The sequence below is a fragment of the Aphelocoma coerulescens genome, chromosome 3 (genome assembly GCF_041296385.1).
Source record: "Aphelocoma coerulescens isolate FSJ_1873_10779 chromosome 3, UR_Acoe_1.0, whole genome shotgun sequence".
Lineage (NCBI taxonomy): Eukaryota > Metazoa > Chordata > Aves > Passeriformes > Corvidae > Aphelocoma > Aphelocoma coerulescens.
The window spans coordinates 86,476,794-86,500,071 of NC_091016.1; the positions used below are offsets into that span (position 1 = coordinate 86,476,794).

At 36.5% G+C, this 23,278-nt stretch overlaps 1 protein-coding gene across 5 annotated transcripts in view; it reads left to right on the top strand.

Moving 5' to 3' along the window:
• Positions 1-23,278, top strand: part of EPHA7 (EPH receptor A7) — a 162,606-nt gene that overhangs the window by 109,318 nt on the left and 30,010 nt on the right. For all 5 annotated transcript variants that reach the window (XM_069011128.1, XM_069011129.1, XM_069011130.1 and 2 more), the window contains exons 6-9: positions 9,910-10,034; positions 13,579-13,747; positions 21,292-21,400; positions 22,095-22,150. In XM_069011128.1, coding sequence (XP_068867229.1) covers positions 9,910-10,034; positions 13,579-13,747; positions 21,292-21,400; positions 22,095-22,150 — 459 coding nt within the window. The remainder of the gene's footprint in view (positions 1-9,909; positions 10,035-13,578; positions 13,748-21,291; positions 21,401-22,094; positions 22,151-23,278) is intronic.

The window sequence follows — 23,278 nt, forward strand, 5'->3', positions numbered from 1 at the left end:
CTTGTTTCCATTGGTATAAGGCAAGGATAACTTAGATAAAATCAATGAAGCTAAAGTAAAATGTAATTGATGAGAAGTCAGAATTGAGCCCTAAATGGTATGCTAAAAGTGGAACTAATCAGAAAGCTAAATGGGTTTATAATTTGTGCAATTGACATTTTCGTAATCTAAATCTCCAAGAAGTTAACCTTTGGATACAGAACTTCACTTTCCTTTAGAGTCTCATCGCATTCAGGGAAGTAAAGCCACTAGAAAGCCTGTAAAAAAAAATGATGATTCTCTACAGCTTTTAAAACCACATAGTAAATTCTTTCATTAAATGATTGATGTGTTTCCAGCTTAATAAATTTCTGCATCAGACAAGCCTTTGTGCAAAGTTTTCCGGTGAGCAGAACCTGGAGAAGCGTTGAACCATAGCATGTTCTCAAATAACCAAAAAAAAAAAAAAAAAAAAAAAAAAAAAAAAAAAAATCCCCCCAAATCCAAAGTTGCTTTAAGCAGTAAGGAGTTTTAGGAACTAATGTCTACTCAAAGGGAAGAGCATTTAAGATATTTTTGAAATTATGTACAGAGTTTACTTTTTGTGTAATAGATGGTAGGGATACATATTTTAAAAATCATGACAGTTTATCATATGTAGTTGCGTAAGTCCTACAAATGTATTAAAAGTTATAATATTTTTGGTGGAAAAAAAGAAAACATAAAAGTATTAAAGATATTTTCATACAAAATTTGTGAGCTGTTTTTAAGTAAATTTAATTTGCACGTTATGTCAAAAATAGTTGTTTCTGTTGAATAGTCAGATGTTAGTTTATGTTGTATATTCAAATCAATCAAATAGTTTTACTTTGCAAAATACATTCCCCCAAAGATAAGGGGTTTTCCTTCTGCTTTTGCACAAGAGTAGTTTTTTAACAGCTTGTGCAAACATCCAAAGTTATTTCATTTGGGACAATCAATGTTGTATCAAATGGATTTTTTCTCAGTTGTCAGAATGTACGTGAATTTTTGTACATCAAAGGAAATTTTGAATATTCTGTTTATGTCTGTGGCAGTTCTCCACAGTGGTGACCTCACTCTGGCCAGTGAAACTGCTTCTTCTACGAGTCCTGACCTAGGGAATCATGGACTGACTGCTGTGCCTGACCTTCTTCTCATGGACATGACTTTCCCTCCTGTGCATAGTCACAAACTTCAGGCTTACTGCTTCTGATATTTATCACTGTAGCAGAGATTCCCTGACAGATATTTATCTATCTTCTTAAATTCTAGAGATTTATTGTTCTTTGGGAGAAAAACAGCTCATAATATGAAAGAGAATGCAAACTGTTCTTGCATGGAGTTCTTCCTGTATTCCTTGTGAATACTACCCATGCTGCTTTCAGAAATATGCCCATTGTTAGCAGTGCCATTATGATGCATTTCACAGGAATTTGGAAGGCTGGAACAGAAGTTGTTACACATTTGAGGAATGTTAGTAGAGTAATATTTTTTTCCCCACAGAACAATTATGTCTTTGGAAGCATCAGTTTGATCAAACCTCTGGCACAGTGATAATTATTGTTTTGTGCTGACATCTTTATTGAATATTTATATCCTTTTCTGTTAATACTTGATCAACTGTTTTTAATTTTTTTGGCATGGCACTTTGTTTCCAGATTTTGGTTGCTATGTCTGGAACAAAATGCTTTTTTTTATGGGGCTGGAATTCACTCAATTGTGTCTTGGACATCTTACACTAAATAAACATAATCTTACTACCCTATAGGCCTCCAAAGCCACAATTCTAAATCACCTCATGCACTTCTCTAAAAGTAAAAATTGCTTTTGCTGAAGTCAAACTAGAATAGCAAACTTAGCTATACAGTAGCAATAAGAATATATTAAGGGGGTTTTGTTGTTATTTTTTTTCCCCCATGTGTAGCATCCTTGAAGCTGACATCTATTTGTGACTGAATAGATGACAGCATGAAATTCAATTACAGCAAAGCGTCTCAGTCATTACACCTGTCTGCTTCCAGAGAAAAGTATTTGTAAATTGTTTTGTATTCTTCTGTTCCCTAAAACCTATGTCTGTAATTGACACTTGCCAGCAGAGATGACTGTAGACAGAAGGAGAACATAATGTGTCTGAGTATCCCACCAGGGAAAAGAGTATCCTCATCTTTGGGGAGTTTTGTGGTGTTTTGTTTTCTTTAATGAAGAATAATATCTGTGTGCCAAGGATTTACTGCAAGGCTGGTGGCAGATGTTTCTCTTAAAAAAAAAAAAAAGTTATGAAAGATGAATCGCAAAAGAACACAGGACAAAAGGAAAAGCTAATTAACATAGAAATACTTCTTCTGCAAAGAAAAACAAATGCTTCAGGAGAACAAAAGCCCCTCTCTGTTATTTGTAAGGGTGGTTTGTTACTCTAACACATTTGTAAGAATCAGGTTTGTGCCTGACATGTCAAAACTTATTCGCAAAACAAGAGTTGTGGATATCTTGGGAGACGATGTTGTCACTTGTTACGCAACTCAGCATCCGTTCAGCACTGATTGATGCCCAAGTTGCCAGTTTTCAAAGAAATAAGATGCAGACATAACAGTAATATTTGTACCAAATGTCAGGCAGAAGAAACAGGGGAGTTCATAGAATGGGCCTAGAAGTAGACTGTGACCAGAAAAAAATCAAAACGTGATAGACAAGCTGTCAGCCTGATCTTTCTGAACAGTTTCATTTCTTTCTGGTAGGTTCCTTTTCTCTCTTTTTATTAGTTGCCCTCCCCAGAATTTTGCCAGAGTAGACAGCATACAGAACCAATCCAGCTGCTGAGCTTTGAGTTCAATGAAGGAATTACCAAACCATTATTTTAAATGCATCAGGTGTTTAAAAGGTATGGACAATTAGTAAATCACTACATATTTGGTAATAATGCTATTTGAGCATAAGCTTTCTTAAAAATTTGCTAGTGATATTAGGGGAGATCAGAATGTATTTATTGGGTTTTTTCCTCCTGGGTCCCTTCCAACTCAGCATATTTTATGATTCTGTTTTTTGATCTTCAGTAGTATGGTGTTCGGGCAACTACTGCATCTGTTCCTCTTTGTAGATCAGCAAGTATTTTGAGAGTTTCTCAGCCACAAAAGTAATGGCAAAACATGTGATGGAGTAATGCAGTCAAGTATTACTTGACTACCTTTCCTGTTCCCATGTACTCATGACATCCCCAAGTGGCTCAGAGCAACTGTGTGTGCCTTTGCTGATGGCTTACCCAGCACTGTAAGCACACTGTGTTATATTTATGAGCTGGAAAGTAAAGTGTGTCAGCGAGGAATTTAAAATGGTTTCTCTGTAGGATATTGTTAGTGTAAAATATCTGATTTATTTGGGTCTTTTTTTGAATGCTGCAGCTTGTAAACACAGTGGGGAATTTCTCTGCCATTGATCCAAAGCAATAGGTACTAATGGCATAATACAGTGGTACTCAATAACCTTTTATCATGGGCTGCTTTGTCGTGTGGAGGCTTAACTGAGGGGAGAGAAATATCACGGTAACAAAACAGAAGATCTTGTGAATTTCTATCAATACACTTAACAATTTTCAGTTTAAGAGCTATCGTAATCTTTTCTGTTATCTTTTGGCATGAATTATCATATAGAATAACTTGAAAATTATTGTGCTTATTAGTGTACACATGAAGTGAAATGTAAGCATTTTTTTTCCAAGCTTTTCAAGGACAAGCTGTGGCAGTTTTCTATCATGACTTTAGTAGCACTCAAGTTAGTGCTATATAACAGTGCTGGGAAATTTTTAATAATTTGAATAATTAACATAATAAACAGTTTATTTTTTTTTCCTTTCTTGCAAAACGCTTTTGTATCTTTCTAAGAAACAGAATATATAAGTAAGGGAAATATCTATACAGTAAAGTGTTAAAATTTGCCCAGTACCCTCAAGCCTGGTCAAGGTTTGGTTTTGACTGACCTCTTTTTACATCAGACAGCTCCTTAGAAGTAAGCAAGGGCATGTGTCCTGAAGCAAGGGAGGGCATGTGTGCTGAGGTATCCTGTTTCACACCAGCACAAAAACCAGTGTGGTGCCACATGCTGACCCCCAGACCCCTGACAGCAGCAGCTGCAATTCCTCAAGGTGTATAATCTGTTTGCCTTCCACTCTTATTTAGTACTTTTGGCAATTCTGATGCCTAAGTTTCCCTTGAGAGCAAACCAGAACATGGTTGGAGGCCAGGTTATGGCTTCACTTATACTCTTGCTCTTGGGAGCAAATCAGTGCAAAAGCCGGTGCAGAAAGGTGCCCTTGGGGTAATCTGGGTGCAGGACTGTAATGGAGTATGAAGAGTTTTGTATTCTCTTCCTGAAAAACCATTTAAGATCTAACAACAGTATGATTTTCTGCTACTATTTTCATATATATCTATATACACATACATGGGTTCATTTTACATTTGTTATTGGTAAAATGCCAGATTACAGTCTCACTTAAAATAGATGTAGAGCCAAAACAACTCTGTTATCCAAAGATTTCTGCTGAAAAAGGAGGCAGCAAAAACATCTTAAAAAGAAATAACAGAGTAGGTTATAACCATTGGGATAACAATATCCCCATTTTTCTATGTTTTGCATCAGTTAGCATTGTCCCCTTCAGGCTCACTACTCAAAACACCCCTTAACTGCTGTAGAACGCTGTTGCAGAAAAATGGTTTATGTCACGTAAAACTTATATTGGGCCTTAAGATACAGTTTTGCAGGCATGTAAAATTGATCTCATTGCTACTGTAGGAAAAGTTGGTGGTTTTGAATGATTCTTGCATATCTTCACGATATGAAAATTAAAGAGGCCAAAAGCCAAGAGTTTTTGTCCTTTAGGAAGTTCTGTAAGGGTGCTATCAAAGTGCCAGTGTCATTGTTAGACTTCAGCAAGTACAAGAGAAAGCTCAGATTGACTTCAGTACACTATTGCTGTTGTAAGATAAGGAAATCCAAAAAAAAGGTTAAGGAAGTCTGATAGCCGATTCATCCTTTAGCATTTGTATGATAAGTCATGAAACTGGAGTTGCAAGCATAAATTTGGTAGCATTTGTTAATATAGGGTTTAGTCCTGCACAAGGAACATATACTCCTGTTCATTTATGAGATTTTCTGTATGAAGTGTGACTGCAGGATTGAAACCCTTATTTCTAAGGATTTTAAATGTTTTGTTTCATATATATGAACTATTAAACACCCAGGATACTGCTTCTAGAGACACTTTTTTTAAAAGCATCAAATTACAAGTGTCCATGACTGATGCTGTTGATGGAATTGAGACACACTCAAGATTCAGGACTTTAAGAAATCACTGAGCAATGGATAGGTATGTTTCTTTTGCTGAATTATCTTTTTTCAGTAAAAAGATGTTTACAGCTGATTTTGTGCTAGCAATTTGTGCATTATGCCTAATTCCTCTTATATATGAAAGTCCAGATTCACATATATTAAATTTTCAGGTTTTATTGGTTTTTTTTTTAGCTCAGCATTTTTGTTTGGTTGGTTTTGGTTTTTGTTTGTTTGGGGGTTTTTTGTTGTTTTGCTTTGGTTTTTTTGGTGGCGGTGTGTTCTGATACACCTCTCTGTCTTCTGGAAAGCACACTATGGATCAAGAAAAATGTTAGTCTTGAGAACCAGAGAATAGCTAAGGATAGAGATTAAAGGCATGAGCAATATTATGTTGCATTTTCAGATAACTCTGGACTAAAAGTAGCACTTTCCAAAACAATTGCTACAGTTTTCTGTACCTCAATAATTGCACATATTAATAATGTACCATATGCTTGGCTTAGCAGCATGGATGTAACACGTCAATCTACCAGATGCAATATTCTCTCTGGAGCCGTATATATCCTTGGAATATCCTGCTCTTTTTGTCACCTCAGTTTTAACTTTTTCTATAACTTGATCTGAAAATGATGACCAGCTTGAAATCTATATAACTTGAAGGCTTTATCAGTAAAACCCAGCAGAGTTATATTTCTCAGTGGCTGTGATGTTGAAACCTGGGGAAAATCAATTTTTTCTTTTGCTGAATGGTATATTTGAAGCATTTAAAAAAGGTGAATGAGTGTGCTGAGGGCCTGTCATTCTCAAAGTACTTTCTTATGCAGCGTGTGTAGGTACATCTGCCTGTTAGCCCTGAGAGGCTGTGTGTGTTTGATGCATTGGATGTTGTGTCAGCAGGAAGGAGAAAAAGAAGAGATGAGGTATATCAGAAAGAAAGTTGATAGCAAATGGTGTTTTGAACAGCCTGTATCCCCCTGTGTAATATATTATGGAAATAATGATTCTGTCAAGTGATGCTTCTTTGTAACCTGAAGTGATACAGTAGGGATTATGCATGCTCAAGTCATTCAGGACTGGGTACTTAGTTGTCTAGAAATGCTGTAGGAAGTGTCTTTGTCATGAAAGACTTCGTTAGAGGTACAGTGGCAAGAAGTAGATTACTAGAAGAAAAAAAAACCTGAAGTAGTTTATTATTATTGCTATTATTATTATTATCATTATTGGTTTAGCTAGAAAGGAGAACAAAAATGTTACTTTTAATCCTGTTTTTATCGAGGTTTGTTTTGGTTTTTTTTTTCTGGTAATTTAATTCCCTAATTTATCTTGTATGTAAGGATGAATTGTATTCTTTAACTCATTTTCAAGCTTGCTCAAATATAGTTGTTTCAAAACCATAAAAAGTTGTTAATTAATTAGCATAGATAGGCAATGAGAAGTTGGCTAAACCTTTAAAAGGAGGTTTCAGGAAGCCAGAAAAAAAAAACCATGAATGTAAAACCATCTGTAAAAAAGCCACAGAGAGAATACAGAGGAAATTATTATACTAGAATAAAGAACAAAATTCTTCTGACCTGTACACTCTCATTAAGCAGAGCTCAAGAGGTGCAGCCCAAAAGGCAGGATAAAGATAGCCTACCCTCTCACATCAATGGATTGGCTTATGTGGCTGCTCTCGTTTGAAGAGATTTCCATGCAGTGAAAACAAACTGGTGTTCCTTGACAGAGGAGGATACTCTGGCTTCAGTCAATTTAATGATTCCCTTCTTCCCCTGAAAAACATGGGGACCCAAAATAAGGTTAGGTAGCATACTGCATTTTAGGAATCTCACGTGGTATGGGAATTATATGCAACATAATTGTCTTCAGAGCTGCCAACATACGCAAGGTTGGACTGTAGGTTTGGACTTCCTCTTCTTCCTCGTGTGGTTCTTCTAACAATCAAAGGTAGCACAGCTCTTTTAGTTTTGGGTGCAGAAAATCCAAAACAAAAACAAACTACCAGAAACCCCCCACACAAACCCCAAACCAAACCATTTTGAATGCTGACTTGCAATGTTGATAAATCACTGGGATTTTAGTTTGAGTGGAAATGCTTTAAGAATGGAATATGCCTGTTTGTGATGTGCTTTGTACGGGTCTTAAGTAGGAATATCACACAGTGTATTTTATTTCCCCGAATAAAATCTTCCCCCTCTCTCAGTCCCTCCTCCTTTGCATTCCTATTCCTTCCCCACATACACAGAATTAACTAATATCAACTTCATTTGGCTTCACTGCTTTAAGAACAATGAATGCTATGGCCAATGGAATGAAAAAATTTGATAAGCAAAAACAAAAAGCAGGAAACAAAAAGTGGAGAACAAATTCCGGTGACCTAGGTAATATAAAATTGTTCCATGATAAATACCAACATTAACAATTTTGGACATCTGAAAATGTAAGATTAGCAATCTGAAAAATATTTATCTGGATGAGATAGAAAATAATACATGAAAAATAATGACCTCTCTGAAATTCATTCAGGATGCAGAAGTACTCATTTAGGCAAAGAAGACAACTAGTTAATCATGTCAAAGAAAACTAGACAGTAAATTAGTTTGCTGCATTCTGGAGTCCTAGCTATGAAAAAGAATATATTTCACTAATTAAAGAGTGAAAATACTCTTAGGTTTTAGAAAGAGAATGCAAGGAGACTGATCCTGGCTTTGTGCAGCAACCTATGGTGTTTGTCTGATACAATTTTATGGTTTTATCAGTTAGGCAGCCTAGATTAAGAGATCTTCAACTTTGATTGTATTGATTATATACAGCATAGTAGTTCATAATGAAAATTATCACGTATGGCTTCAATCCCTAGTTTTAATGAATTCTTGGAGCCTCTAATGAAAAGTAAACAAATTTAATTTAAAAACCTACATGAACGTACATTTTATAATTTTAAAAAACCCCTAGAAACTTCAAAATTGCAGTAAGAAGTTAACAATCCAAATTAATTTTTAGAGGGTTATTTTCTTGATTCTAGGTATTTTAATTTTATCATTATGTTTTTATACTTAATGATACAGGAGTGTGCGTTCTATATGTTTTATGTTATTTTAAAAAACTAAAGAAAGTGAAGATCACCTTGTTACTTTGGGTAAGAATTGTGTTTTATCTGAAGAGTTTACATGATTTTACATATTAAAAGCTTTATACACAGTTCTGAAATAAGGTGGTGGTTTTTTACCTAAAATATTTAAAATTTTCAGGTTTTTTAAACAAAAATTTCAGAAAAGAATCACTATTAGATTCTGTGTTAGAAAAAGATATACATAAATTTATCTCTAATTTAATATCTTTAAAATTATCTCTAGTATACTATTTCTAATAAATTTATCTCGGACACCTTTCCTGTGTCTAAGTCTGCTCCAAGACCAAGTCCTTATACATGTAAATGTCATTTAGCTTTTTACTGTAGGGGGCTGAGGGTCAGGTCCTCTCTTTCTTTGTCTTTTGCATGACCAAAATTGATTTCCATTAAAATGATTGAGAACAAGATCAAGTTCTGCATGGTTCCAATACTATAGTTGTTTTTCAAAGTGCTATAGTTTTACAGGACTTTTGTTCAATATTCAGTGTGCATGTGAGGAAGACTGTGATGTTTGGCCTTCTTTGATGGTGCACATCAGCAAAATACCTGCTGTCTTATTCATTAGAGATAAATTGAGAAAGAGAGTTATTTTTTCAGTCTCTCACATTTTATTACATTCTCTCTTAAACATTTTTATATGAGAGTCAATGTCTCTATAATGCTTTTATATTGGGTTCGGGGGTTTTTATTTTCAAAAGGTCCTTGTTTGTGGGTGATGTTTATTAGGAAATTCAGTGTGTGTACCTGTGCATGCATGAAGCATGCATGTATTTTTATCTCTGCAGAGTGAGGTGGAGGGAGACAGTGTCCCCTTTGTTTCATAAGATCTACTTCTTAAATTGTCTTGCACTTTCAAAAATGCCAAGACCAAATATGGAAACTTCAGCTCTAAAGAGAGAATGTCCTGGAAAGGTTTGAACTAATGTAAAAGAGTGGGCTTAGTCTCTTAACAAAGTTGTTTTCATCACTGTCATATTGTAATCAGATAATGTGAGAGATTATTTCTAAGCAGAACTGGAATTAGTCATATCAAGTCATCCTAAAATGTGATTTTATTTCTAAAAGATTATTTTTATTTTTATGTGCATTTCAGAAACATATGCAATAAATATTTAGACTCTGAATTTACTACACATCAATCTAAAAATTTGATTTGCTATCATCATCAGAATTAATTTGCTTAATTGTTTTTCCTATCCCATCAATCTCAGTTTTGCACTAACTCAAACAATGACACCTTTTGCTGTTTGCACTTTAGTTTGATTTCTGTTCTAAGGTTACGAACAGTAATAGGGTCCTGCTTGAATATTCATTAGCTTTGAATTGTGAGCTATGAAAAGGTGCTTTCTTTTACCTTAATGAAAGTGGCTCAGCATGGGGTGGATCAGTAATGACATTTTATTTTTGGCATCCAACAAATTTGCTTTTTTATTTATTGACACATCTTGTCCAAACAGCTCCCTCACAAGTTAGTGGTGTAATGAAAGAAAGAGTGCTGCAGAGGAGCGTGGAGCTTTCCTGGCAGGAACCAGAACATCCCAATGGAGTCATTACTGAATATGAAATCAAGTATTATGAGAAAGTAAGTGCTAAGATTATCTGTAATGTGCAACAATGTGTTGTTTGCTTTATGTTGGCTTGCTGCATTGTGGAACAGTGTTAAAGTCATCAGCTATCAACTACCCCGTCTCTCCAAAGTCAGTGATTTTGCTTGTTTTTAATAACTAGCTAAATTCTGCAATTATTATTGCTATCATATGTCTTGTATATTGTATTTTGGCATACTAAAAGTGAAATATACACTTGAAATCTGCCTTTGTTTCCTTTTTTTTTTTTTAATTGTTAAGTTGTACCATTATGTTGCTGTTTTCTCGTCTTTTCTACATTTTATTTGAAGCTTGTTTCATTTCCTTCTGCATCAATGTAATTCTAGCCTTGAGATGACGTATCAAGTACAACTCTTGACTGCATTTTTTATTTCCTTATGAGCTGGGCAGCTTCTACTTGATGTCTGAAAATTTTCAAAACACTTCCTACAGTTTTAGGAGAAAAATTTTCTTTATTTGTCCTTTTAAAAACGACCAGCACTGTGAAATTTATTTTTCACTTGTTCTCTCAACACAATAATGAATTGAAGGCTGCTTTTCAATAGTAGATGAAGTGATCTCTGTTTCTGGTAGAGTGAAATTGCAATCTTACTGATGTCAGTTGGAGTTTTGCCATTCATTTCAGCATGTCTAGGGCTTCATTCATGATACCTTTGAAGTACTGCAGAATAAAAAAATTCTGACAACCGTAAGCTGGATGAAAGCAGAGTGAAGGCAGGTTGTGCAGCTCTGTGTTTGTCATGGGACCCACACTAATTTTGACTCCTCCAGATTCCCTGGGAAATTTACTGCATAACATAACATACTCCTAATTTTTATAAAACCTTTTGTGAAAAAAAAGAAAGAATTAAAATGAAAAAAAATAAATAAAGAATCTCCTTTGTGATTACTCATGAAGACATTTCTGCAAGCAAAGTAACAGTATCCCTGTATCAAAAAGAGCATGTCAGCTTAATAGGTAACACAGAATTAGGTAAATTCAGCCCAGATTGTATCTAATATCAAGTGTCATATTTAATTTTCAGTGCTGAATAACACAAATATACTTATCAAAAGTTCTTTGTATGATTTGGGAAGGGAATAAAATTTTTGTTTGTTGATGCTAACTTCCAGTTTAAGATGTTCACTCTAGTGATTCTTATAACAAAATCTAGCAGATAGGCACAGATAGCTAAACAGTTCCTCGGAGGAAATTTGACTAATTTTAGAGGGTAATTTTTGTTCCTCCAGCATGTATGTGTACATACACACACAAATAAAGTCCAAGTATTTTTAAAAATTTACATATTTACCAAGGGAAAAAGTGTGCTCTACACCAAAAAAAAAAAAAAAAAAAAAAAAAAAAAGAAAGAAATTGAGAACCAAAAACCTTGGATGTTTTAGTTTGCAGAGCAGTTTCTAATCTGTTCAAATAAAACAAATAATTTAAATGGGTAGCGTAAAATGACAGAAAAATGACCAAGATACCCAGCTTTTCATATGATAGCTTTTAGAATGTGGCTTTTATTATTTTCCCTATAAACTCATGCAACTTTAAATAACCAGCAGAATTTCATTGCCAGTTTTCTACGTTTGTGAAGAGAAAAACTGATGTAAAAATTCTTTTGCAATGGAAGGAGATCTTCCAGTATTATACTTACTACTGTGAAATTAATAAAAGAGAATAAAAAGCTCATTCTAACAGTCACAGATAAACTAGACTCTATATCTTTAACTGAGGAAATTTTTGCATAAATACTTAAATGCTTGTTTTCCTTCCAAAAAAATGCATTTCAGCTTTAGAATTACTTCATAATTTTCTTGCTCAGAATGAGACAGGCTGTTTAAGTTTTGTTCCACTAGTTTAAAAGACAAAAAAAAATAAAAGGATTTGAACTTTCAGCTCCTTTTAGAGCCAAATTAAATCAAACATTTTTGTCGTTCTGAAATACTCCGATAAGTGTTTTTTTCACCTCTCACTTCTGGCTAGGGCTGGAATGGAAACTGCCTGAAATCTCCAAAGTAAGTCTGTCCTCTGAGATTTCTAGCACAGGTTATTTTTATTTCTTTGTTATTTATTTTTGAATACAAGGACTGATGGTAATTCAAATAAGCCTCATTTATGCATCAAAACCCAAACTGAAATTCCGCTGTGGCTTACAGTCCTGAACCTGACTGTTTATGGTTTCCTTACACTTGTTTCTCGTCTCTCAAGCATTCCTGTTCTTTCTCACATACCAACATACATTCCACCATGGTCCTCACTTACAGATGATTTAAATTCTCTTGGAGAAGATATGGAAAATTGTTGCTAGCCAAGACACTGAGCTTGCTCAAATAACAGACTGGGCAGGAACCAGGAGAAGCCCTTACTGAATCTGAGAAAAGAAACCATGTATGTTCTGTATAGCCCTGTATTTCAGCAAAAGCCTTTGTTGCTTTACTGTCTGCTAAGGGGAAGGCTCTCCATCACTTTTAGCTGGTGAAGTATTATTGAAATGAGTTACAGATTTATTCCTTCCCTCTGTATCCGTCTCATTAGCACTGCCGCGTACAGCTCATGCTTCTCTGGTCATGTGGTGCATTCAGATGGTTGGTTAATTCATCTCTTCTGCCCTTCAAATCAGGGTTGCATCTGCCACCAAAAATCAACAGGGCTTCACATATCTATGCTGAAAGATAATCTGTGTCAGTAAATGTGATGAATAAGTAGAGCTTTTTGAATACTCTAATGATCTGTGATACAGCTTTTGTACTATTTGAAAGTGAGTTATTACTCATAGGGTTTGTAATCTTACAGCTTCAAATTTGTGGAGTGTCATACTGAGCTTCTTTCCCTGGGTTCTCCTTTATGCCATAGAGTCTAAAACTGAGAGAAGACTAAAAGCCAGAGATAAAAATCTGAAGTGAAAACTGAGTTAAGGACCTCAGAAATTATGCAAAATCCAGCCAATTATACATTGGCGATATTATATTTTTTAGAGGTGTTGGAAGGGTAGAATGTCAAAATAATGATGTCAGTCAGAGTTTTGCCATCCATTTCATAATGTCTGACTTCATTCATGATAACTTTTAAGTACTCTAGAAATAAAGAAATTCTGACAGCTATAAACTGAATTAATGCAGAATGAAGGCAGGTTGTGCAGCTCTGTGTTTGTCATGTTCTGACCATGAAAGAACAAATTTCCCTGTCCTTGAACTGTTTAGACTCCACAGATTCCCCTGGAAAGCTGTGGTTATTTCTCAACAAAATTTTACAAAATTTAATCAGAGCTAGAAAAGCAATCATTTTTTGTTTGGATGTTTTATGAGTAACAACATGAGCATCCCATTTGAATTTTATGTTACACTTAGAGCTCTTCACTGCATTGACAATGTTTTGTAATACTCCACAGAGTATGCTTTATTTTTGTTGTTGGGGGAAAAGAGCATTCAGCAAATTGAAATAAACTACCCAGGCTGGCTGTCAGTTGCTGTTGTGCAATCATGATAAAATCTCATCTGTAAATGTCATTTAATCCTTTGTCTTACTGTTTCCAGGATCAAAGGGAGAGGACCTATTCAACAGTGAAAACCAAGTCCACTTCAGCTTCTATTAATAATCTAAAGCCAGGAACAGTGTATGTTTTCCAGATTCGTGCTTTTACTGCTGCTGGTTATGGAAATTACAGCCCCAGACTGGATGTTGCCACACTGGAAGAAGCCACAGGTAAGGAATTAGGTTTACAGGAAACTAACCCTTTCTGTAGAGGTAGTAAGTAAGCAAGAAAGGAAAGAGTCACAAGCAATATAATTACAATTAGAAAGAATTTGGTTCTACAAGGAGGTGGATTTTGTCTTTGTCATTTGAAGGATGGGCTTCCATAATTTGTTTTACCATAGAAATGACAATTAGTCCTATAATTGTCTGGAGGACATTTGTTACATATTAGGTTCTTCTCCTTTGCTGTCCTTCTAATACACAAAGACTTTTTTTTTCCCCCATAAAAGAAGTGAGTAGTGGTGAGCTGAATAACTCAACTAGATTCTTCTGTAACTGGAGAGAAAAGGAAGGAGGAAATTTCAACCCACAGAGACTTCTCCAGGCCATTTTTTTCCATTTGTTTTTCTGAAAAAAAAAAAAAAAAACAAAAAACAAAAAAACCACCTTGATAGTTTTATGTGTGTGTCTTCAACTGTAAGTCCATGTTTAGTGTCTTTTGAATTCATTGGCAATTTTGTTTAATAAAGAAATGGGAGACTCTAAGATACTAAGTTTCTTTCAGGCTCATATAATAAATTGTAAGCTCTGTAACAAAAAAACTTCTTCCATCAGTGAGACCTGATAGCCCTGAGCTGGCTCACAGGAACTGTGTCCCTGGCAGCTCCACTACTTTGTTGCAGACCCAAATTTGGTTACCCTGTTTTGGGGCATTTGCTTCACGTTGACCTTGAAATCAGGTCAGCCGGATTTGGAGCTGGGAATATAGGAATACATGGTCTATGAGTTCAAAGGGTATGGATGCCATACCCTCTCTGCACCCAATGCAGCAGTCTATCTAAGACTGTGTGCAGACACACATTATTGCATCTTATTAGTTGCAGCCAGGTGTCGCCTTGTGGTTATTCCTAAAACGCAGTAGTTAGGTCTTGATTCCACCTTAGTTCCACACAGAATATAAAAACTATAAGTAGTGAATAATACCACATATCTAATAGACATAATTGAAACAGTAATTATCATAATAGGAGCAGTAAGCTGTTATTACTAATATTATTAACTCTGTGTCTAATAGCATACTTCCCATCTGTAGAAAGAATCAGTAGCAGAATCACCATTTTGCAGAATGGGAACCTGAGGTACAGCCAGAAGCAATTTCTTATTTTGAATGGTTTTCTGGAAAACAAATTAGAAGTCTGTCATAATCTGTCATAAGTTTCTGCTAATTAGATAATTTATTGTCCATAGTGGGGTTTAAAATTAGTACATCAAAATATTTCCCCAACATTTCCTTAATTATCTGAGTATTTTTTACATACTGAATGTAACTGGTAGCTGCTAAGATTAGCAGAGATGATTTCAAAGATAAACGATTTTGACTGGAGTTTGGTCAACATATGGGAGATTAGGAAATCCTTTAATAAATGCATCACTGACCATTCTCCTGTACTCCTTTTCTGACTCAGATGATGAAAAAATACATATAAACCACAAAGATGTTTGGCCAAGATGCACAGCAGCTTTCTTTTGTCACAGGACAGCTATGTGCTTTGAGATGCCATGAAAAATGTCCTGTGTTTTCATTAAAGACGTTTTTAAAGTAGCATGTTTTCCATTATCTTGAGACACCATTATAAAATATAATTCCCGGAAAGGATAAGCATCCACAGTTTCCCATATATGGTTTCCAGAAATAATGAAAATGCTGGTAAAAAGATAGCAATTCCATTAAACTCTTCTAAAATTGTTTTACATGAAAGTTTTGGTTTCATATATTTTATTTGTAGTTTTATCAGAACTTACAGAGTAATCAAATTAGTCATTTGTTAACATTTTAAAGGAAGACCTTTATTGGATTGTTTTTTGGAAATATGCCTCAAGGGAAGTACCATGCAGGTGAACACTAAACCATTTTATGCTACAGCTTAGAGGCTTTGGCTTCTCGTTATTCAGTTATTCTATATATCTCAGTAGATTTCTGAAGGCAGCCTTTAAAAATGTCAAAGTATTTTAAGAAAAAAATACACATACATATATTTATGTAAGAATATATATAACGACCATCACATTCAGTTAGTCATGTTGCCTACCTGGATTTCTGCTGGCACTTCCACTGGTTGACACTGTTTGGTTGGCACTGTTAGTTAAGTAGATTTTTGTATCGTGCCCCATTTTCTGAATTGTGATAGAAACTGTATAGCCACTTTTCAATATTTGAGGAACCATATCCATTATATTAATATTATCTGATACGTAAAATATATATATATTATACCTGTATTGGATCATACCATACATGCTGGGTATTGCATAGATATTTATGGAAAAATATTAAAAACTATGAAGTAAACATGCTTTATAAAAGCAGACTTTCTGTTCTACACTGTGTTTGCTACAGATCAATCAATGGCTCAGGTCATTGTATTTTTTTGTTGGCTGGCTATTAGAAACAGAAGTTCCTCTGGAAAAACACACAAATCTATAAAATATCACTTAAGTGTCAATTCTATCTCTTGGTTCACTGAAGTATTTAAAAGCCATGTTAAGTGATTTGTAGCCTGTGGACCTTAAGATGATCCTCTGGTTTTTGTAACTGAAGTAGATTTTTTCATTTATAGAATCGCAGAATCAATTAGGTTGGAAAAGACCTCTGAGATCATTGAGTCCAGTCTTTGACTTTGTTATAGCTCTCACTCTTAAAGTAGAAGCACTTGACAAAACCTGGCGTGAAGTCTTTGCTTTTTCCTTTTTCTACGAATCAGTTTAAATCAAACAAGATTGAAGCAATATGCATGTGTAAAATTGTTCTTTAAAATCTGAAATAACAATATTACAAATTTTTATACAAGGCATAAAGCACAATACTTAAGAAAGTAGTGTTTGGCATACATGGATCTAGTTATCATTGAAGATTTCATGGTGAACTTCGCCAAGAATTCTTTTCCAAAAATCATGCACTTCAGGTTGCTTGAGTGAGAAAAGGTTGTTGGAGCAGCAGCACAGCATTTTCAGCTGATATCCTTTTTTAAATCTATTCCTTATCCCTACAACCATGTATTTAAAAGCTGGTTTAAATTTAACTCCTTTAAATTAGGCATTGTGCATTGGATGTGCACATATTATAGCTCAGATCAGGTGTCAGCTGTAGCTGAATGCCCAAGTACCAGCTCCCTGTGTCACCCTGTGAGGCTGAGCACTGTTTAAGCAGAGGTGAGGACTTCCCTGTCCTGGTGCTGATTCCCTGTCATCACTATTGGGGCATCACCAATGACAGGTAGCCATGCATGCACTCCCTGAAAAGACTTGCTGCACCCCAAAATCATTCTTCTAAGAACACTCTAACATATTTATTTCTGCCAAGCCACAGGGACCATTCCAGAAGCTGTTTTCTGATTCACCCTTACACCAGCAGACTGAGTTAATCACACAGAAGAGAGAAGCAGCAGAGTACCTGAATGGAGGCAGATGTCTTAGACTGCTGTCACCAAATTTATATCAGACTGTGCCCACAGTCAGGCCCCCCCCTCCCCTTTTTTTTTAAAGATATAAAAATAAATCATACATTGCATCCCACCCATCTTACCAGTTGGCCAGTGTACCGTGTCCCCAACATTTTCCAGAGCCCAAAAAACATCATCTGCTTGATTCTAGAATGTGCCAGTAGCCAAAATATGTGAGGCAGTTATATAGAGCAACCCACTCACATATGTCAGCCTCCATGCACTCATCTTGGCTATTGGACTAGGTGACAGGCTGGGCTGGGGATTTTTCCAAACTTTCTTGGATGGATGAAGCTTCACACCCTGGCCATTATGACAGGATGCTGCTTCTTCATCACTTCCAAGTGAGGCTTGCACTGAAGTTCAAAGAGAGAAGGGAACAGTTTAAGGAAATGCTGTATTTTCCAGAAGTTTGACATTCCTTAGGATTGTCTGTTTTGATGGCCTAGATATGTTGCAGGAACTGAGTTGAATGACTTATGCCCCTATGCTTCTGCACAAGACAGTCACCACTTATTTCTTAAAAGTTGCACGAGTGGGATATAGGGAAGTCTACAGTAGCATCCTACTGACCTGTGTATCTCAGAAAGTTATAGTTACGCAAAGATAAGCATTCATTCTTTTTAGTTAAATAGTAATAGTAATAGTGTGATCTTCCTTGCTTGCATTAGAGAGAATATAGAAAAATTAGAAAGTTTCTTCAGGAAATAAAATTAGAGGGGTGTGTGTATGCATGTGTGTGTGATTTCCCTCCAGTGCAGACTATTCTAAATCTGTGTAGTATAACAAGGGGTTTGTTATTTTGGGGGGAAACAGTTGGTACAGGTCAGTATCAGTGAAAAAATAAATCATGTTGATTGGCTCACTTCTCCCAAGAAAAGACTAGTTTATTTGTTTCTGTGGGAACCTCTGAAGTCTGTAACAGGAACCCAATTTTGTGGAATTCATAAATCTGGTGTAGACATTCCTGTTCAGTTACCACTACCAGCAATTAACCATATTGTCATACCATTAATTTAGTTAATCAGCTATCAGTTTGGTTTCCTTCGTTTCCTTCTTGTTCATCTGTTGGCTGCATTTCAATCGTGGGACAGTTTATGTGGCCCCAGGCCTGCTGGAGACAGATGGGGTTCACCTGTCTAAAAAGGGGAAAAGGATTCTAACCTATAAGTTTGCAGGGCTGATTGACAGCGTTTTAAACTAGGTTTGAAGGGAGAAGGGGATAAGACCAGGCTCACTAGATGTGAGGCTAGGGGTGGCATGCCAGTGCTGGGGATGAAATCAGTCCAGCTGAAGTGCATCTACACCAGTGCACACAGTATGGGTAACAAACAGGAGGACATGGAAGGAAGTCTTACAGGTGCAGAAACAGGCTGTCCCTGTGTGCTGAAAGGTGAGCCAGTGGGGAAGAAAACTGGCATGGCTGAATAGGGAGCTTTCACTGGAAGTCAGGGAAAAAAGAGTTTATGACCTTTGGAAGAAAGGGGCTGGCAACTCAGGAAGCATATAAGGATGTTATTAGGTCATGTAGAGAGAAGTCAGGAAGGTGAAAGCTCAGCTAGAACTCAATCTGGCCACTGTTGTGAAAGATAATAAGTGTTTGTATAAATAAATTAAAAACAAAAAGAGGGTCAAGGAAAGTCTCCATCCTTTTTTTGGATGTGGAGGACAACATTGTAACCATGGATAATGAAAGGCTGAGGTCCCAGATGCCTGGAGATTGGCCAATATGACACCCATCTACAAGAAGGGTTGGAAGGAGGATCTGGAGAACTACAGGCCAAGGTCAGCCTGACCTCGGTGCCAGGGAAGGTCATGGATCAGATAATTTTGAGTGTTATCCCACAGCACATATGGGACAACAAATGGATCAGGCACAGCCAGCATGGGCTTAGGAAAGGCAGGTCCTCCTTGATCAACCTGATCCCCTTTTATTACCAAGTTACCTGCTATGGGGATGTAGTCCACCTGAACTTCAGTAAAACCTTCAATACTGACTCCCACAGCATTCTCCTGGAGAGACTTGCAGTCCGTGGCTCATACAGGTACACTGTTTGGTGGGTTAAAAAATGGCTGGATGTCCAGGCCCAGAGGATGGTAGTGAACAGTGCTACATCCAGCTGGTGGATGGTCACCAGTGGGGTTCCCCAAAACTCGATAATGGGGCTAGTCCTTTTTAATATCCTAATTGATGGTTTGGACACCCTCAGTAAGCTCGCAGATGACACTAAGTTGGACAGGAATGTTGATCTGCTGGAGGGTTGGAAAGCTCTCTAGAAGGATCTGCACAGTCTGAATTGATGGGGCAAAGACAACTGTATGAGGTTTATTATGGCAAATTGTTGAGTCCTGCGCTTGGGTCACAACAATCTCATGCAGCACTACAGGCCAGGGGAAGAGTGGCTGGAAGGTGGGCCAGTGAAAAAGGACCTGGGGGTGCTGATCAACAGCTAACTGAACATGGGCCAGTGTGTGTCCAGGTGGCCAAAAAGGCCACTGGCATCCTGGCTTGTTTCAGGAATACTGTGACCAGCGGGATTAGTACAGTGCTCATTCCTCTGTATTTGGCACTGGTGAGGCCGCACCTTGAGTCCTGTATCCACTTCTGGGTGCCTCACTTTAAAAAGGACATTGAGTTGGTGGAGCATGTCCAGAGAAGGGCAACAGAGCTGGGGAAGGGTCTGCAGCACAAACCTGAGGAGGAGTAGCTAAGGGGACTGGGGTTGTTTAGCCTGGAGAAAAGGAGGCTCAGATTTGTGTGAGCTCAGATTTGTGATAAGCTCAGGCTTATCGCTCTCTAAAAGTACCTGAATGGAGCTTGTTGTAATATGGGGGTTGGTCTCTTCTTCCAGGCAACTAGTGACAGGACAAGAAGACAGAACCTCAAGATGCATCAGGGAATATCAGGAAGAATTTTGTCACTGAACTGATGGTTAGGCATTGGAATGGGCCACCCAGGGAGGTGTTCCAAGTGCCACTGTAAGTGGCATTTAATGCTATGGTTTAGTTGATATGGTAGTGTTTGGTCAAAGGTTGGACTTGATCTTGGAGGTCTTTTCCAACCTACATGATTCTATAATCTTGTGATTCTGTGATTCCAGGCGACTCTCACTTCCACAGTCCCTGATGTCTCATCCTCTATTCATCTCCTGGTTTAGATCCTCAGTGTTATAAACCAGTACAGCTCCACACAGTTCAGTAGAGCTGTGCTTATTTAATGTGTCTGAGTACATGGCCACCCTTATTAGATGTCAGGCAAGCAATGTATTTAACAAGCCTCAAGGTTTCTCAGGCTAAGTATTTACATCCTCAGTTTACATTAATGTGACATGTATATATTTGCATATATTAATAGAATTGGCATATCTGAATAAAAAAGAGCAATAATGTGTGGATATTTTGGCATGTAAATTCTCTGAAGCATGGAGAATTCCATTTTGTATTAATGTGGAAGCACCTTTTTGTTGCTAACAGAAACAAATGGTAAGTAATAATAGCCATTTACAATGATTAATAGCAGTAAGAGATTGAAATATGCTACCTAGGAAATCTGTGTTAATAGTGTTTCAGCTCAAACATTTTTCTTAAAGACACTATTTCCTTGGAAACCATCAAAGTCATATCAATGAGTTTTAGAGGGGAGGCTAGGAGCAGAATTAGGGATTACTCTCCTACCATTCCTCCTTACAGGGATATCCAGGACTTCCCTTTTAGGAGAGAGTCAAAACAGAAGGCAGCAAAGCAGTAGTAGGGAATGGAAGCGACTGATGCTAGTGGTGCTGGCTTTCAGCTAATGGCTGTACCACTTTGGCCAAGGAAATTCCAGCTTGGCTTCTTTTTATTCCATGTAGACAGTCATTAACTCACACAGCATTTAGCTGAATTTCCAATAGAGGCCCTTCTTTAGACTAACTTTATCAGTGTAATTGTTTCAGACAAAGGCAGTCTACAACAGGAGACAGTCTACAATTCAAGATGATTGACTTAAATTTTTGAAGTCCCTTTGTAAGGACTAATTTTTAACTAATCTCAGCTCTGTGCTCTGTTTTGTAGCCACAGCTGTTTCCAGTGAACAGAATCCTGTTATTATCATAGCTGTGGTTGCTGTGGCAGGAACTATCATCCTGGTCTTCATGGTGTTTGGATTCATCATTGGACGAAGGTATTGCATCTTTGATGGACATAAGCACACCTGACACCACTCTTGTGAACTCTTGAGACACAGTCGAACCTGGGATAGTAATTTGCAAAACTGAAACAGAAATAATTCTTAGTAAGAACAATTTTCATTTAAATCCCATTATCAATTATATGGTTTGTCCTCTTACTTTGGCAAGATCCTTATATCAAGATGTTCTTTTTGTCCTATGTAAATGTGCTGTAAAAGGGACCCCTAGCAGGTTCTTTACCTGTACTCCTCAAAGTCTCCCTTTCTGTTCAGTTTTCTCACATGGAGAAGTCTGACACTTTATCTGATCAGCCTTTAAATGACTTTACATTCAAGAAAAAGAGACACAGCAGTAAGTTTAAGAATAACCTCATGTAAAACAGTGTTCTACTTTCAAGTTCTTTAATCCTCTGTTTTATCTATAGAAGCCTTTCACCAGAACTAGAATTTTTTTCTAGGACCTGTCCCAACTGGTATTTGATACAAAAGCCTTTTGATTGCAACTGTTCATGATTTATTTAAAACTCTGCTGTCAATAGAATTATAGGTGAAAATTTCAAAGGGCCTACAGCAGTTAGGTGCTCAGTGCCTGAAAATTCCAGCCTGCAGAACTGATTTTGTCAGGACTTTAGATGTGAGAAGTAAATCATGATTTACCAGTAAAACTGATGTTTTACTTTCTTTTCAGGCATTGTGGCTATAGCAAAGCGGATCAAGAAGGGGATGAAGAACTTTACTTTCATTGTAAGTGTTTTGCTTTCCCCCCCCCCCTTTAAAAAATTCCCAATTGCAGTAGTGTAGACAATACTAAACCAAGACTCCATGAACGATAATGCCATAGGAAATTCAAAAATGCTATGTAAATAGCAAGTGGGAAGTTAAAACACTGTAAAAATGTAACCTACACAAAAAGAATGCAGATTAAAGTCAATATTGTTCACACAGATGGTTTTATTTCTATACATGTCTATGATATACTGTTGTTTTCATTCTGCATTTTTTGTTTTCTTTTGGTTGCTTTGAATACATGTTTCACATTGTCCTAATGATCCCTCTGAGGTGCAGTATTCAAGAGACCTTTGCCTAAGTGACTATTTGATCCTTACCTCAGGCAAACTTCAGATTAAGAAAGTGTGAGTCACTGCATCACCCTAAAAAGAAGCTGTTCTGCTCAAAAGCTGTTTTCTGCTACTGTGAATACAGTACCATCAATATTTATAAAACATAATGGCCTTAAAAATAGAATATTTAATATGAAGAGAAAGGTCAACCACTTCATTACTGTTCTGTGATCTAGAATTACTTGCCTAGCTAAGAATAGTACCTAAAGCCTCTCTTGTTAAAATCACATCTACCATCTCAACTTATACTAGAACCCTGAGAAAACTCAATAAAACACATCTTTCTTGGGTTGATGACAATTGAAAATGTAAGGAGAGAGGAATGTTTTAATTTCTTTTCAAATTAGTCATTAACTCAGGAAGTGTGGTAAACTATGTTGCAAAATTATTTTGAGCAACCATAATTGAAAAAAATCACAGAATTAAACTGAACATAAGTTCTCCCACACAACAATGCCTGGGTTTCTAGTCTTCTCCCATACCTGGTCACTCTCATATTAGTACAACTTCCATTTAGTCATGCTGTGCTGTAATTAGTCTTTGTTGTCTACCAATAATGGAAGTAGTAGCTTTAATCCATCAGATTTTCTATTTTTTATGAAAGCAATAGGATTTATTTTATATATGTTAAAATCATGAGCTATTATCTGAAAGTAATGTCACATGGAAAATTAAGTAGCCACTAGTCATAAATTGTTAGCACGTTCTCAATGCATTTCTCTTTAAAGGAATCGTTCTAGCCAAAGCTCCA